Here is a 17,712-nt window from a genome sequence, read left to right on the forward strand (position 1 = left end):
TACATTTAAAAAGAAACATCTCTATTCTGAGTGTACAAGAGGGATATTAAATGGCAGGGGTTGTGGGGAGTATCAAAGCAATCTTTCCAGATCCCCTTCCAGCCTCATGATTTTAATACCTTCTATCACTGTAATTCTGCTCCTGACAATGTTTTAGCATTTGCCTTCCCAAATCTGGCATTTTTTGATAAATAAGACAACTCTGTTACAAATTCCACTCAAGTAAAGTGCCCATTCCTGTTGCACTTGATTGGGAGAGTATGAGAACAGAATGGCCAATATTTTAGCCTGGAACTGCTCTGTTTACCTGGCATTATAACATCAGGAAATCCCAGCTTCCTGGTGACAGAAACGCCTCTGTTAAAGATCATGGGGTTCTCCCTTCGGATCTGCTCCATGTCACCACGAAGAAGCTGAAGAGATATTATAAGTCCTGGGAAAAAAACCAAAGAGGTTCATTGTTTCTGACCTAAGAATTAGATTCTGTGTGTACAAAGCATGCAGGTAAACTAATGTTTTGCTCCACAGTTAATTTAATACAATATATAAACACAGAGTTATTTTCTCCCTTGGAGTAACTGAAAATTGAAATGGAGGAAACAAAACTGTTAAAAGGGATCAGTGAAGAACACAGAATTATATTAAAATACAACTCCTAACAATCAGAATACTTAATTTTGCAGACATGTCCCAGGCACAGAAAGTACTTCCACTATTTCTTTTCCTCACATGCAGCAGGTTATGACACATGTACGAGCAATGCCACTTCTGTCTGAGGGACCACCAACCACACAAAGCTCTGGAACCTCTCTAAAGTGCCTTTAATTCTGCTTTATACCATGAAAAAAACTTTAATCTCCAAGTGTATCTGTTCCACTAATTTCTTTAACTGCTTCATAGAGGGCTGATGATTTTAATGAAATTCCCAGCAGTTCCTCAACATGTTTCAGGGGTGCCAACTGGCCAAACTGACTTCAGCAACCAGTTCTGTTGTTCAGTGGATAATCTGAGCAGCTGGACTAGGAATAATTACACACTTAATCTCAGTCCAGCTGTTTACTCTACTTGCTTTTAATTTACAACATAGGAGAGTGTACTGGTAAAATGATTAAGTCCAGCATTACCATATGAAAAAATACCAGGATTGAGCTCAGCCATTCAAGCCCAGTCTTACCTGCTGAGCACACACTACCAGCTCCACACATCCATGAGAATTACCTGCACAGAGCCATTTTCCACATTCTTTACCTCCTTCAGTGTCTTGGTCAAGAGTTCTTACTGTCCTCTCTGTTCACTGCCCAAAACAACACACACCAAACCCTGCCTTGGATGCACATTTTTGCACAAGCCAAAGTCCTGCACTTTGCTAAGCTCAATATCTGGGCTTTGTGACCAATATTTAGTCACCATTTTCTCAGACAAGTTACCAGGGAAACAAAACCAGGAGTATCATGTACCACCCACCCACTTCCTGCCTTCTCCATTTGAAATAATTTTCAAGCCTGTTTGGCTTCAGTCAAATTTGGCAAATAAGTAGATTCCCAGATTACATAAAGACTGTATACATTTAATGAATACTAGGAGTTGGGATGAAAAAAATGAGCATAAAGCCTTAAAATAAAGGAAAAGGGAGGCCAACCAGCCAGCTGGACAGTCAGCATGTATGTACTCAAAAGCTGCCAAACCATGGACTTGCAACTGCCCAGCTGGGTAGGCAAGAGAGCACTGCAGGGAAAACACAGGCTCTGAAAGCATGGAAAAAATCCAAACCCTTTGAATTCCATGTATGAGGGTGTCTGTGTGTGCAGAAGGTTTCACAGCACACAAGAGACATGTTCATTAGAAATCAGCCTTGACTATTTTTGCCACTTACAGGAAAACTTGTTCATTTTATATCCTTGTTTGCTATTAAGAAAGCAAACCAATGAAAATAAATTTTAAAAATTCCAGTGTAAAAGGAGTGGATCAAATTTGGAAGTTCAGACATATTGCTTAAGTTTTCAAAGGTATAAAGAATTTAGGAAGATCTTTTAATGATAACTAGTGGATAACTTTAATTGTAACAGGAGGAGCAGGGAAAAAAACCAACTTTACACACAGTAAAATTCCATTCCTGCAAATGTTTTGTTTGCTTAATGTTGTGCTTAATCTCTTCTATGGGAGTGTGCACTGCATATTCCACTACAGTGTCTCAATATGCAAACAAGCAAAATTAAGACAAATTCAGTTCTTGGACATCACCATGATTCAGGTACTTGGTAATGACTGCAGAACTGGCTGTAATGAAGCTGAACTGTACCCTATCAGCTGCTTCATTGGGAATGGGAGAGCAGTGATATCTCTGAATTAGAAACTAAATACTTCATTACATGAGGTAAACAGATAAGACAGGTTTAACTTACCCCATTTATCTGTCATTAGCTACAAAAGGAAAACCTCACATCTCAGTGAATTTCTCTGCTACAAATAATCAGCTGTTTCCTACAGATGTTCAGCTGTTGCTCTAACAAGCCCAAGGAGATATTTACCATAGTTGGAGCTGGGGGCTGTGTATTTGGTGCTGGACTTGCGGATGATGTTTTCATGGATCTGGCACCATTCGTTTTCATTGTTACACCTAAAATAAAAGAACACTAATTCAAGTTAAAGGCTTTCACTGAACCATCTTAGAACAATAGTCAATTTTGTTGTAGAGATAATAGTCAACTTTGCTGTAGAGATAATATGAAAGCTTATAGGGTTTGGATAAATGAGAGAAATCCCACATAACTTTTATTTTTAAAAGTGGAAGGAAACAAAATATTCCCTAATAGTTATGTCCTCTCAATGGACACTTTGGAGGTGGTGGTGACTCTTCTGTCATAAAAGTCATTGTTCCACTCTTCAGATTATGACAGAATGAAGAAAGCTCTGGACATTCTATCTGAATTGTCCTGTAGAAAATGAGTGCTACACTTCTGTTCAGGATCCAAAGCACAACATGCAGAAATTGAAGTGCCACTGAGACACTTCACACTGAGACAGGAACCAAGGAAACCATCCCCACATTCTGAGGCCACAGGCTACTGTCCTACAGGATGGGAGAGACCTCAGACTGGGGAGAGAAAGGCAGAGAACTGAAGTGGCTTTCTTTGTCAAGCTTTTACATGAACAATGAGCCATATAATCTTTCCCATGTGAAAAAAAATGGCACCTTTACCACAAACAGTGATATTGGTTAAAAAAGAAAGGAAAAGCAGTATGCTGCTCAAGTCTAACTGCATTTTAAATACATCTGTGCTTTACTCAAATCACAACGGCAAGATTCAATGATTCCCCATGAAGTCAGCAATTTATAACTCAGCAGCAATAGTGAATCTCATTTCTCCTCAAAAGCAATTGGATTAAACAATTTAATTAAACTTCTGTCCTATTGACTCTTAAAGGTTAAAAAAAAGGGAAAAGCTAATACCCCAAGCTTTCAGCTCCTAGGAGTTTTGAGAAATAAACTGCTTTGTACAATTTCTCCAAGGATATTTCAATTTTTTTTCTTTTTTGTTCCCCCCCCCCCACAAAAGTACAACATATCAGCACAGCCAGGGTAAGACACACAGCAGCTCCTGTGAAGACAGTGGGGATGTTTTTGTTTGCTGCATTATGTAACTGAAGAACAGCATGGCAGAAGGAATTCAGGCTATCTACAAGTAGGAACTGGTAATTTCCTACAGCTTCGATCTTGCAAAACCATGTGCTGCCAACAATAATTAGGTAACCCCTAAAGCCTGTGATGGTACAATTACTGACACCCCCAAATGTTCTTAGAACAGCAAAAGGAACAGAGACAACTTGGAACAAATGAAATACACAGAACATTTCACTTGCTCTACTGCCCACCTCCTGTAAGTACTATGTCCCTTCTGGGAGGAGGCACCAGTTCCCACACAGTGACACAAGGCAGATAGCCAGAAGTGACCTAGCAGAACTTCACAGGATGGTAAATTGCACTCCCCAAAACAATCCCTCAAAACCAAAACGTAACAGGGGTAAGGCATTAATGTACAGTACAATCACCCTGCCAATAATTGTGGTGTTGTGTGCTAATTCAGCTCACTCATCAAGAAATAGAAAAATCATCTTCACGTTGTCAACACATTAGGAGTCATTTATCCTGCTCCAAATAATATTCTCCTAAAAGCAGAGAGAGAACCTGTACCACAAACTCTATACCATCCTCCCTGCTCACAGTTACAAACAAATCTCTAACCTGTGGTGATTTTTCAGTTGCTGCACCAGCCTATGGAGTTCAAGTTAAAATAGGTTTTAGCCTCCAAATTAACCTGCAACCAAGTTACTGCAAAATCAGCGTAAAGGCAGCTTAAATCCAGTTTGTACCAAGTGCCAGTGGAAGCTGCACTTTGCATTTCCTGGGTGCCAGGAAGGAAGATCTCCCAGCTTTACAGGCTGGCCTGGAAACACTTGGAATGTGTCTTACTGTGCTCATATTTTATTTGTCCAAATACCAAGTATATAAAAGAATCTATTTCTCCTTTAAATAAGAATTCACTCCTGAGCCCTCCTACACCTGTGAGGCTGGCTGGTTGAGCAGCAAATGCACATTTGGAATGTTTTCCATCCCACAGCAGCCCCCGGTGTCAGCAGCTGGGGACAGCAGTGGGATGTGAGCTCTTGTCCAGCTGGGCAAACAGTAACAATGGAACAGCAAAAGGGAAAGGCATTCAGGCATTGTTGGGTAAGAATTTCAAGTCTAGGGCTGGAGAAAAAGGAAAAAAAATTGAAAGAAAACAGGACAGAAAAAAAAGCGCAGAAAAAGTGAGTATGGAAGAGAAATGCATGAAGTTTTCAAGGGAATTGTAAAATGAATACAAAGAGTAATGTTCAATGAGCAAAAAATTTCATTAAAGATAAAAATTAATATAAAATATTAAGTAATTTCAGAAAAAATGGACTGAATTTAACTTCCATCTCACTTTTAAATTATTTTACATATATATTAAAAAGAATAATAAAAGTAAACCTTTATGCTTTCGCATAATGAGCTTATAACTACAGCTGTGGTACTCTATCCTCTTAGGGAGATTTTAACATGACTGTGGGATTAACCAAGAGAAAAATCTCAATTGTGAGAAAAAATATTTTTCAGACATAAATCTTTAACAATCATACGGCAAGCTGAGAAAGACTGCCGAAGTAAATGGATTTTTTTCCCCTCCCATAAGCATTCCCTTGTGGATTTCAGCAGAAGTCTCCATTTACAGACCATGTATTTGTTTCAGCCTTTGTTAGGTTTTCAGTCTTTCAAATTTTTTCCAGCTTCTCCCTGTGAAAAGGCTTTTCTAGCTGTCTCATTTGTTGCAGCTGTAAGCTTTAGCCACATAGTGTATAGAAGGAATGCTTTTTACTGCTCCTTGAAAAATACAAATACCTCTCTCCTTACTTCATCTTTATGATGTTTTGGAGCTGGCCTGAGGCATTTTAACAGTAATCAAAATGAGATCTGCAGGTAAGAAAATCAGTTCAGGGCTGTTAAGGCACTCATATTCAACTTTAAACTTCCAAAGGACAAACCCCTGTCATTTCAATTGTAGCCAACAAACAGGAAAAGGCAGGTTAGATAAAAGAGAAGATGTAAGAGACAAACCTGTGACAACTCTGTCATGAAAGACCAACAACTATCAAAGCTGCAAAGGGAATGAGCTGGTGCCCCTCAGATATATCCATATTCCCCCCTGAATATTTCTGCTGGAGGTTTACAGAGAACACTGCAAATAGCAGCAACATAAAAAAATGATGTACAAGCCTTACAGCAGCCCAGGAGAGTGATAATAGTGATAAAGAATTACAAACATCCGATTACAGAGCTGAATTCAGCCAGGGGCTGTCCCTCCCCACATGAGGAACAACTGGTGCAAATCTGCTGAGGAATTTGGGCAGAGACTGTTGGTGGTCTGGGTGCTGTGAAGGGAATCCACGTTACCAGAACACTGCAGAGTAGCAGGAAGAAAAGGGAAGCTCTGTATCCTGTGATTTTTATTCCATCACTGTACCAAGACTTTGGGTTGCTCTAAAGGGCTGTGACTCCACTGACAAAGTCCAGTGTTTCAACAAGTTTTTTTCTGTTATATTTTTCAGAAGCTAAAGAAGCATTAAATGGACAACAAAACAGAAATCTAATAGTCAGAATGTTCCATTTCTGTAAACATTCAAAATGTTGCAGTTGCAATACATTAACACCATATCTACAAAGCCAATAGAACTGCTCTGAGATAAGCTGAAACTCAATGTGACAAAAGGCCAAGACTGGCCAGATTCTACTGACAGAGAGAAGAAAGATTACCATTTTCTCCCCTATAATTTGACATTTTTGCTACAGTTTTCATAACTTTTGGCAAAAGAAGAATGAAAGAGCTGACTCTGAGAGACTTTTGTTTGGACTTAAGAGATTTCTAATGTATGAAGAGACATTCAGTAATCTTCAGTGAACAGTAAAAGACATTTTTTCATTTAGTTTCACTTGAAGGTGACATTTTCTGCTGCTGAATGCACTTCTCAAAGAATGAAAAAGTTCCATAACCCACCAAATTATTTTATTACTCTCAATAGTGGCCACAGACCACAAAGCAGTGTCAGCTGTGCCTCAGCCCATCTGCAAAGCAGATCTTGCCAGTATTTATCCTCACTGACAAGGGATTTAAATATTCCCTGCAGTCTCCAGACAGTTTGTCTGTGGCCTCTTTATTACAACTGTGAGACTACATTTCATAGTAAGAACGTTAGTTCGAAGTTCAAAATCACAAATAACTGAAGATGGATTCCTGCTCAGAAAATGTTGAATTGTTTTGAGAATTTTGGTCACACACTGTTGGCTTCTGTTGTTTTCTACTTCTTTTGTTGGTTACCATGAGTGGTAAGGAATAGCAGATGAGGCATGAGTTATTATTCCCTTCATCAGATGAAATGCAGCACATTTCTTTGGGTTTGAGCTCAGCAGATTTTAAATAATTCACATTAATAAAAGAGCAGCTTTGCAAGTCACATAGATTTGAGCAATATTCAATAACTTCTGAAGCATTTCATACACCTGAAACATCTGTGGATAATATTCATTAGTTTCTATGAGCTGCTGGAATATTAAAGAAGCAAAAAACTTCCTTCTAGGAGTTACTCACGTGTAAACTTTGAGCACAAAGTCCTTCTCCTCCTTAATTTCCGAGATGGACTGGAGCACATCCATGATGCTGAGCACGGCGCAGCCGTAGGGGCGCCGGTAGTGCAGGTGGGGGGGCCCTTTCTTGGAGTCATTGAGCAACATGCGGCCTGCAAGGAGGGAAACTCAAACATCAGGGATGGACAGACACCCACATCCGTCCTGCTGTGCTCATTACAACCAGGACTTTCAGCTGCAGGCTGCAGGTGACACTCCTGCCTGGCTCTGGAGGAGCTGGAGTTGGTTTTGCCCCAGTCCCATGTGCTGGGCTCTGCTGGTGCCCAGGGGGGTGCTGTGACAGCCCAGGGATGCTGGGCAGGACTGGCACCAGGGCAGCACCAGGGCTGCCCCTGCAACATCCTCCTCTCCAGGAGCCTGGGGGGCAGGTCTGGGAGGAGACACAGCCAGGACAGCTGACCCACACTGGCCAAGGGATGTCCCAAACCATGTGACATTTGCTCAGCAACACAAGGGAAAGGAGGAGTGGGGACACTGGTCACTGCAAGGTTTGGCTTTATACAGACTGAAGCCTGGTTTCCCGGGAAGTGACTGGACACTGATGGCTGATGGAAAGTAGCAAATGAATCTTTTGCTTTCCTTTGCTCCTGCTCATGGCCTTTGCTTCATCAGACTGCCTTTATCTTCACCCATTAATTCTCTTCCATCTTATTTGCTCCCCAGCCCCAATCTGTTGATGAGGGGAGTGACAGAGAGGCTTGGAGGGCACCTGGTGTCGACCCACTACAGCTTTTCACTCAAACTTTTCAAACCCAGAGGTCCATTTGAACCTACACCTCACTCAGCCAAAAACAGCCAAGGGCAAAGTGAAAAGCATCATGTCTAGCCAGCTTTGATTTGCAGTTCCATGACACATATTTGCATCCAGCTGGGCTGACTACAAATCCTCTGTGGATGAGCCAAGAATACAGCTGTACTCATCAGTCTGACTCCTTCCTTGGAGTGCACTGTTTGCACAAATTCTCATTTTATTCAACTGCTTTAAGGGAATGTATTATATATGGTATATAATACATGTACATAATACAACATTATATATTGGTTGTTTATCATGTTTGGATGGTTCTTTCTTGGAGCACAGGAAGGAAAATTCTGAGGTACAAAGCTGCTCAGTGATTAACGTCATATTACTGAGGCAGTTTTTAAATAGAGCAAAAGATGCCAAGGCCAGAAAAATCATTGTGATAATCAAAGTGAACTTGTAACATTACACATAATAATTTGCCCAGCCCTTGCATCAAGGTTAATACAGCATCTTTCTACAGGCTTCATTTATCACCTCAAGTGGTAACAGAGCAATTCTGACGTGTAGCCTCTTATGACACGGGAAGTCAGATAATGAAACCCCGACCTCTCTGACACATTCGTGGCTCTGCAGGCACACTGCCATTCCCAGCACAACACACAAAGCTCTGTTTAGAGCTGCTGTACTTCAGAAAAGGTGCCTGTAGCTGGTAATGGGTGTGAGCAGTGACTGAGCTGGTAAGAGGCTTAAAAACCCTTTCCTTGCAAACACTACCTGGCCAGTCTTCAGTCACCTGAAACACACAAATGACACTGCATTTCTGACTTTACAATAGCACAGCTGAGGAGTGTCTCCGCTGCTCCTTCACTGTTAACATTTTAGGCCTAATATTTAAAATAAATTATACTTAACACAGGTAAAATATATACTTGCACCACAGACTCCTACAGCAGCAAACAAATCTTGACATATATTAGTCTAACAGCCTCTGATTTACTCGATGTGGATGGTCAGACATGCTGATGTCCTGCCCTGTAACCCAGCTATACCACCAGTATAAAGATCTCATTTGAAATTTTTAAGCATTAAACAAAAAGCCTTTTTACTTTGTCCCTCTCCTGTAGACGTAGTGTTTAATCAAAAATTCTGTTTCAGACTCAGAAAAACAAAATTTCTGTTAAACAGTCATCAGTAACTTTCTAACACTTAGCTCCATATGGTCTGAATGTCAATCAGTCTGTAACTGAGTTTTCTAAATGTATAAATCATTATAAAGTCAGCTAATTAAAACATACATTTAAAAAGACTCTAAGACCCGTGTTTGTTACATGTATTTCAAGTACTAAACCATACTGTACCTATTCGGATTACGTGGGCAACTATGTACAAATCCCTCTTCATGTCCTTGCTGCTGAGATCCTGAAAAATTAGAAAAAACAGACATTCCAATGTAAGTGCCTGCAACTATAAATGTGGATGAAACCTCTGAAATCCCATGTTACAGAAAAGGAGGCCAAGACTTTTCAAAATAAGCTTCATGAACAACCAAACAACAGGAAAAGAATGTACAGAAGAGCAAAGGAAAGCTGAAGTTAATGAAGACATATAAGTGTTATTGACTCTGAAAATAATTTTAAAATAAAGAAATAAATAAACGAAATACACATAGGATACTTTTCAATAACTCATTTCTGCAGCATTTTGCATTCACATGTCAGAAGCCACCTTAATTGCAATTTCCTTGGTATGTTGTACTTTTCACTGATAACTTCATAAACAAACAGCAACTTCTGAGACTTTTTTTTTTTTTTTTAGTTATAGGAAAGGTCTAAGAAACATTTCTTCCTAAAAACCAGTTTTCCCTATGCCACTCACCTCCCAGAGAAGACTTTAAACAGATACTGTGTACTGAGAGAATATTCATCCCTGTTTTAGACTGATGCAAAAAGGCTCCTTGTGCTCTACCAGCAACAGCTGCTGCCTCTCTCTACTGAGGGCTGTCATCTCACTGTCAGGTACTACTTACACAAAAATTAACTGGAACTGTCTCTGATTCAGATAAAATCTCTTGGTTTTCTTTAAAAAGCTCTTCAACTATGTGGTATTATAACCACTGTAAAAGGAAATAATGCTATTTTTATATAAAGAGAGGAAGAAATTTAAACTGCGAACATCTAAGATCTGTCATCCCTAATCTGAACCAATTTAGAATTAAAACCCACATTTTGCTGAAAGCTAAAACATGAACCTTAAATCACACAAAACTCTCTCATGTGACTTGACAACCCAAACCTTAACCAGTGAGATTTTGATGGCAATGCAACTGCAGACTACGGTGCCACACAGCACAATAAAAGCTGGCACAGTGACTCAGAACTAGGCATAAAGGGAATTCATCCAAAGGAGAAGTTTCAATCCCTTCCCAATTGTGTTACATTGCTACATTACAGCAGGCAAGTAATAAATTCATGGCTGTACCTCCTTGCTCTCTAAAAGCAGCTCTGTATTTCCCAGGGCAGAATATGCAGGGAGCTGCAGAGCTGCTGTTTGGGATGTTGCTAACCAGCAGATCTGTCTCTCCAGAGCCAGAAAATGAAGCTACATAAACCATCCTTAGCATTTCCTCCTCAGGCTCGATTTTGAGCAACATGCACTGCTGCACCAAGAAGGGAACACACTTTCTAGGCTTTCTCCATCACCCAACATACCAGGGTAACATATGGTAGCCTTATCTTGCATGTCTTGGAGACATGAAGTTCCACATTAAAAGGGATTTGACATAGTTTTAATCTCAGAAATGCCTGACAAGACATTTCAAAAACAAAAAAAACTTGGAGGTAATACTTAATGCTCTAGAGAGCAATAGATTCCTGAAAATATCTGTGCTTTGACAGGGGGAATTTTATTATACCATCAGATTACCAGTTCTAATTAACAGCAATTTAAAGAACTATTTTTTCAAAGGGCAGCTGTCAAAACACCAGAAAACGGCAGGGCATGAACATATTGATGGGTTCACACTTTAGTTGCTTTTCCAATTTCACAAATATAGTGTCACAGGCAAAAGACAAAAAATGTGTGCCCAGATGGTCTTGCATTTCAGTTTGTACAGCACAGGCTTTTTACAAGGCAAGAAATTTTTACTATGACATGGACCAAACAATCAAAAGACCCAACCCCTGTGAGGAAGTTTTCAGATAATTCCTCTGCAGAGAATCCACATACATCTCCCTAGGACCAGGAGAGGATAAAACACATTTACTGGTTATTCTTAGGACTGCATCCATAGGGTGGGTATCTCCCACATCCTTCTGAGCTTCCTAAATGATACTGACTGATACACAACATAATTTCATTATAATTCTAACTAAATGGCTTTTTAGAAAATCACCCCTAAATTTTCCCACCTATATTGGGTATGAAAGAGAGTTACTCCACAACAATGGTTAGTTCTTTACAATGCTGGTTTTTAGAAAGGTCTGCTTGTGTGTTAAAAAACCCAAACACCATCACAACAACCCCCAAACCACCGGAATCAAGGATACCTGTCTGCCAGTAATAAGTAATTTAATTCAGCTGCTAACCTCATAGGCCACAGAGAATAAGGTATTTAACAAAAATAACAACCTTATACAGTGTAGTTACATTTTAATTCAGACCCAGGAATGCTTCTAACATGTGCACAGGCTGAGGTTTGCTTCAGTGAGCTTTGATCTCCAGAGCAAGCAGTTTCTCACCTTTGCTATGATATGACAGCAGATGTAAAACCCAAGCCTGGGTAATTTTGATATCTTACACAAGGAGACAGCTGAACCCTTAGAAGTAACAGAGATAGCAGGAAAAGACAGGGATCCCTTGACTTATCTAAGATTTGGGCTGCTTGCCTTGGGGAAAGATGAGAGTTTTACAAAGATACTACGGTGTGGTGAGGGAGGGCAAGAAAATAAATAAATAGATTTAAAGTCAAGATGAACACAAGCTTGGAAGAAGACCTGAAAATCACAGAACTATCTTATCTTAGAAGCATTTAATAATTAAGAAATTATAATAAGATAGAAACATTATCAGATAAAATGGTTATTCAAAAAAGCAAATATTTATTGCTCTTTTACTACACACTTTGGAAAGTGCTTTGAACACACTGATAAAAATACTGCTTTAGAAGTGTAAGATCTTTTGCACAGATAATTTTTCCAAATAGAATTCCTGTTACATAGAGTATGCATTCATTATAATTCTTGTTATGTAGAATACACATTCTATAGCAGATGAGCAAGAGTCTAAGCACCTCCACCAGCCAGTGATGGAGTCTGAGCACCCTGGAGAGCTGAGACTGCAACAACTTTGATATTTTTGCATAGTAATAGGAAAGGGAGCTCAGGAGGTATCCCTGGTCAGGATTTGAGCTGCACTGGCAAATGCCTGCAATCCCAGGGCTGCCTGCTCTTGGACTACACTGTCCCCTTGCTGATGTTTATTCAGCTGGCAGCACCTCACTGATGGTACCAAAACCAGAATTGCTACTGATGTCAGCATCCAGGTCAGTGCTACTTTTGGACTGCATCTCTCAGATCCAGATGGAGACAGAACAGAGCATCCTTACACCCAGATCTATTCTGTTCCCTAAGAGGAGGAATTCTGCTGCCTTCTTAATGGAGAGAAGGGAACGGTGCTGGGGACCATGCCTGGTTCAGTGTCCAGCCCTGCCTGACCTCCGAGAGTGTCACTGCCAGAACCAAAGCTCTCCCATTTTAATTCTTCACCAAAGGTAAAAATACTTCTGCTACAGAACTTTTAGCATGTGCACTAACTAAAGGTGAATCACGATGGAAGGTGTTTATCACACTTGGGATCTGAGATTCCTTACAGTTATTCTGTGAGGAGCTATTAAGTTTCAGTGTCTCTAGCTTTTCATATTCTTTCTGAGAAGAAGTAGCAGATAAAATGACGGTCTGACACCTGATTCTGAGGGAATTTTAAACACAACTGAAGACCAGCGCAGAAGACACTTCTGACAAGGGCACGTAGGGGCAGGACACAGGAAAACACTAGTCTGATTTTCATTCAGAAAAAAGTGCTTTGTTTCATGTTCAGACCATCACAGACTTTTCCTATGCTCTGTTATCAAAGAGCACAGCATATTCAATAAAAATATTCAAAATTTCACACTATCTGCAGGAACAAATTCAAGTACTTCAAAATATTCACTTAGCCATAAAAATAATTTAGCAGTACCTTCCCTTTCTATGTTAATGCTTAGTCAAAATCATAACAAAACTTAGAAATTATTTCTCTTCTACTGATTATATTGGAGAGGAAGGACTGGGTGTCCTCCCCCCCAGGAAACCTCCAACCCCACTCCTGTGAGGGGAGAAGAAAGGGAACAGACACGTACTGTGAAAAGCGCACACATTCGATCGATCTTCTCTGGATTCCTGGGGCCTCCATTCTTGTTTAACCTCACCATGAACCTCTCACTGAAAAACAAACAATGGTAAAAATGCAATCAGCTTTTCCTGTATATACTGCAACAGCAAAATACAGATAGATTTGGGTTTCATTACAAAATGATGCAGTGGTTGCTGTAATTTCAAAGTCTATAAAACAGTATTCACTGGTCTATACAAAATTACATGGAATAGCACAGATTTCTAATAGTAAGTAGTCTGCATGTGAAAACATTGTGTTGATGCATATTCATGATGCAATAACATTAAAATAATGTGAACATAAGAAGCACAGAACCTGTACACATTACAACTCCTCCAGGCAAAGGCTAAGACAAACTTACTGAGGGGTACACTGCCTTTGGTAAATCTGAGTTCATTAAAATCCACTCAACACTAAAAGTTACAAGAATACCAATTAAGCGATCTCCTTCAACACAGAGCATTTCTAGAAGCAAGACACTAATTCAAATACATTAAGATTCAATTGATATAACTCTTACCAATCAAATTAAGCAGCCCTTTGATGAATAAAACCAGCACATTTAGCCAGACTGCAAAATGAACAATACTGTCAATGCATGGTAAGATGTGGATGTTCATATTACTTCTTAAGACAGAGAATTTATGTGTAAAAGTAAGTTTGATGAGCAATTTTTCCCTGGTGTGCAACAGCCCCTAAGACTGACTGATTGACCACGGTTTTCGTCCTAGATTTTCACAGAAATAGAGAGCAATTTAATCATTAAATCTTCCAATAAACACAGATCCTTTCAATCCTATCCAGTACAACTGCATCAACTCCAGCGACCTTCATTTGATACATCTGCCAGCATATTATCCACCATTGGCCTGAAGAAAATGAAAGCACAGTGTCCACATTACCTCCTTTGGCAGCTTGCTCCAAGGGCCACTCATCCCTGCTGGTAAAGCACATGGGCCAAGGGAAATGCCTGATTTCTGTGCACAGCCACTGCTTTTTGTCACCCTTCTGCATTAAAGAGCCCTTTAGAGAAACTTTGTTCTTGCAGGGTAGGGATAGCAATATATCCCCACACACAAATAAGCAATTTAATACTGTTAAAAAATCCAAGAAAAAGTGTTGGAGTAACTTTGTAGAACTCACTCACTGTGAAATTTTTCAACAGCATTTCAGGAAGAGTTCTAAGGCTGTAAGATTGTAACAGTTTGGTACTGAGAGCACCTGCACCATAAATACACACACACCTGGGGGTTCCACACTGGTGAAGCCAAGCTCCTGCTCAGCCTGTGATTTATCAGACATCACCTCTTGGCCCTTCCACACAGCTTTATGCTGTGAGTTCATATGACCTGTCCATTATAAACACTGATATATTTTCAGAATTATTACTTTTGTTGAAATGGTCCTTAATTCTCGAGCATGACCCACACATCTCATAATACACCTTTGCATGATAATTTATGTAAGTAAATGATGCTCAGCAATCCAGATCATCCCTCTCTGGCTGTTTCACTCTCCCTGTCACTCACTATGACTCCAATCTCTATGTATCCCACAACTCCATTCAGTTATAATTTTAATTAATTTGCTACCAATGCTTATAACCTCAGAGACTGCTGAAATGCCACAAAGAAACCCATCAGAAACAGATATTTGATGATTCTTTCAAGATGTCAGCAAATTAAGAACATTTTACCAAGTGCTTTAATGACACGGTAAAATCCATTCTTTCAGTAATTTTGTGATGTGCTAAGTGGAGAGCAGGACAATACTGGAACTTAACAATATTATGCTGACAGTAACATTACAACGTTACATCTTCACAGCTACTTCTATCTACCTAACACGTAAATCAATGTTACATATTGCATTTTAAATTTCCAGTAAGATGTAGTCTTGAACTTTCAAAACAGTGATTTTTTAGGGTTTTTTAAATTATTTTTTCAGCTCTAATGAGCATTTCATTTTCATACAGGAGCTGAACGCAATATTGTGTGCCACAAAATCCTATGCAGACTGTCCCTCGGACAATGGCAGGGAAGGGGCTGCCAAGTCCTTGAGCTGAGCTGCCTGTATGGATTTCATTCATTAACAAAAGATTGCTTAGTGTGCTTTTAAAGCACCCAAAGAGGGATATTCTGGAGATTCACTTGATGGTCTCTTGCATGGTTTTCCTCCATTAATAAGTGGAAATCTTTAAAATTTGCAATTCATCTTTTCCTTGTTAAAGCCATGGAGAAAATCTGGTTCCTGTCCCCCTATTCCAGTGCTTTTCAAGAAATGAAGCAGCCACCACCTCTCTCACCTGCCTATTGATCACCTGTTCCCTTATTCCAGCACCACTGCAGTAACAACCTTTACATTCCTTCCTTTAATTTCCAGTCCTCCCTCGAGTCCTCTTGAGCTTGTGTGAATAAATAATTAAAGGAACTCTGAGTCAACTGCAGCATTTGAGAACTGTGGAACAGGAAGAGGCATTTGGCCAAAGCAGCTCCAAGGACAGGAGGCAGAAAGTGACAGGGCAGCAATGCCAAGAGGCCACCCCAAAGGACCAAGCCAGCTCCAGTTCTTCCTCTTTTCCTTGCACATCACTTCTCCTAAACTTGTGGGTTTGTTTCTCATCTCCAGCATTCCTCTAATCTTTGATATCACTACTGATCAAGAACAGTTTACTACTATTCTGCTGTTCTGTTATTATTCTACTAAGGCCTCAGCGGTGCTGATACTGTCAGGGTCCCTGGAATAGGACTGGAACCTTTTTTACACTGGTGACCCACATAATGAACTAGTTAGTCAGCTGCTTCCCATTTTACAACTGCAAATTTATTTCTATGTCAAAGCAAATCTGGAAGAATAACCCTGTTTCCAATGACCTGAAAATCCACTGCCTTCATCTATCACTGCAGGTCTGTTTTTAGACAAAAAATACATACATTTAGGGTCAAGAAACTTAACGGGAATTCAGTATCTTAATTTCTTCTTTTAAGAGCTATGTCCTTGGGAAAAGTTGAGTCTCCAGTGTGTCTTTTCCTCAAGTTTATCTTCTGCAGAAGGACGAGAACAATCACAGAATCTAGGCAACAGTAAGTCCAGTTTAGTAAGACTGACATATCAAATCTGAACAAACTCCATGTGGAAATTAATTAAAACCCCAGCAGTTATAACTAACAAATGTGGTGGAAATGAAGTATGGGAGGTACTGAGATGCAATCTGACTCCTTGATCCTACTGCTGCCCAAAACCAAAACAACCCTCAGGACACCCACAGCCCAAGTCAACAACCCAATAGAAGTTTTCAATTATTCTGAATATCCACTAAAATCACTTAATTTGCATAAAATTGGAGATAAAGGCATCGAAACAGAGAAAAAAAAATTAACATTTTACCCTGCTGAGCTCAGACCCAAGACGTGCTACATAAGAAGCAGTATCTTAAACAAAAGCTTATTTATTCCTTTCCCTCCTATATGCTATAAGTAAGCTCCAATTACTCTAATTGCAGCATCTCCTCCTGTGCTAATTCACATTGTAGTGAAACCACTTCTTGTGCAGCACTAAGCCAGGGTTTACAATCACTCTCATGATTAGTAATTGCTACAGCTACTCAAATATAAGAACCACTGCTCTGACAAGCAAAGCCAAACAGCTTCTTGTTTGTTCACTTGAAAAGGAGAAAAAATGAAAGGAGTGTAGTGTCTCATTTCTTGGCTTCCCCAAAGTGGCTGAAAAACAGAACCATACTGAACTCTGCAGAAAGGAAGGAAGACATCACTGGTTTGGGATGTTACATTTTCAGCATGATCAAGGGGGTAAACAGGAACAAAATTTACTGTTGGGTGAGCAGGAGTGGCACTGTGCCCCCAGGGAGTTTTTGTTATTGAGGTTTGTTTGGGATGTTCTTTGCACAATGTGTGAAGACGACAACAAAAGGAAAGAGCTGGCAAAGAGCTTGGGCTGGACTGGCGAGCGCCCTGTATTCATTCATGGGCACCTTTCACTACTGGGGGAGTTTCAAGGCAAAAATCCTGACTGAGCATCAATTTGGGAATGTAGGTACAGCATTAATAGATGCATAATGCTCAAGTTGTCAAGGTCTGCAGCCTCTCTGCAGACCTTTTCTTTTGAATTGGAGACTGACGATAAAGAACATGGACTAAAAAAATTAATTCTATAACAAAGTATAGGAGATTGGTTTTCTGACACAGGGACAGCAGCACATTAGGGCTTCAATCTCCTTAGGCAGAAACCTCACATCTTATACCCTTCCCTTGCCTTAAATAATGGTCCAGTAGCTATTTTTCTCAGAAACAAAACC

The 17,712-nt window shown here is 39.9% G+C and overlaps 1 protein-coding gene across 8 annotated transcripts in view; it reads right to left on the reverse strand.

Annotated features, from left to right (window-relative positions):
* The window catches only part of DOCK3 (dedicator of cytokinesis 3), a 182,950-nt gene that overhangs the window by 78,530 nt on the left and 86,708 nt on the right, over positions 1-17,712 (reverse strand). For all 8 annotated transcript variants that reach the window (XM_030282933.4, XM_030282932.4, XM_072935013.1 and 5 more), the window contains exons 10-14: positions 13,363-13,444; positions 9,326-9,386; positions 7,167-7,314; positions 2,529-2,617; positions 308-433 (exon numbers count right to left, since the gene is read on the reverse strand). In XM_030282933.4, coding sequence (XP_030138793.1) covers positions 308-433; positions 2,529-2,617; positions 7,167-7,314; positions 9,326-9,386; positions 13,363-13,444 — 506 coding nt within the window. The remainder of the gene's footprint in view (positions 1-307; positions 434-2,528; positions 2,618-7,166; positions 7,315-9,325; positions 9,387-13,362; positions 13,445-17,712) is intronic.

This window comes from Taeniopygia guttata, chromosome 12 (genome assembly GCF_048771995.1).
Source record: "Taeniopygia guttata chromosome 12, bTaeGut7.mat, whole genome shotgun sequence".
Taxonomy (NCBI): Eukaryota; Metazoa; Chordata; class Aves; order Passeriformes; family Estrildidae; genus Taeniopygia; species Taeniopygia guttata.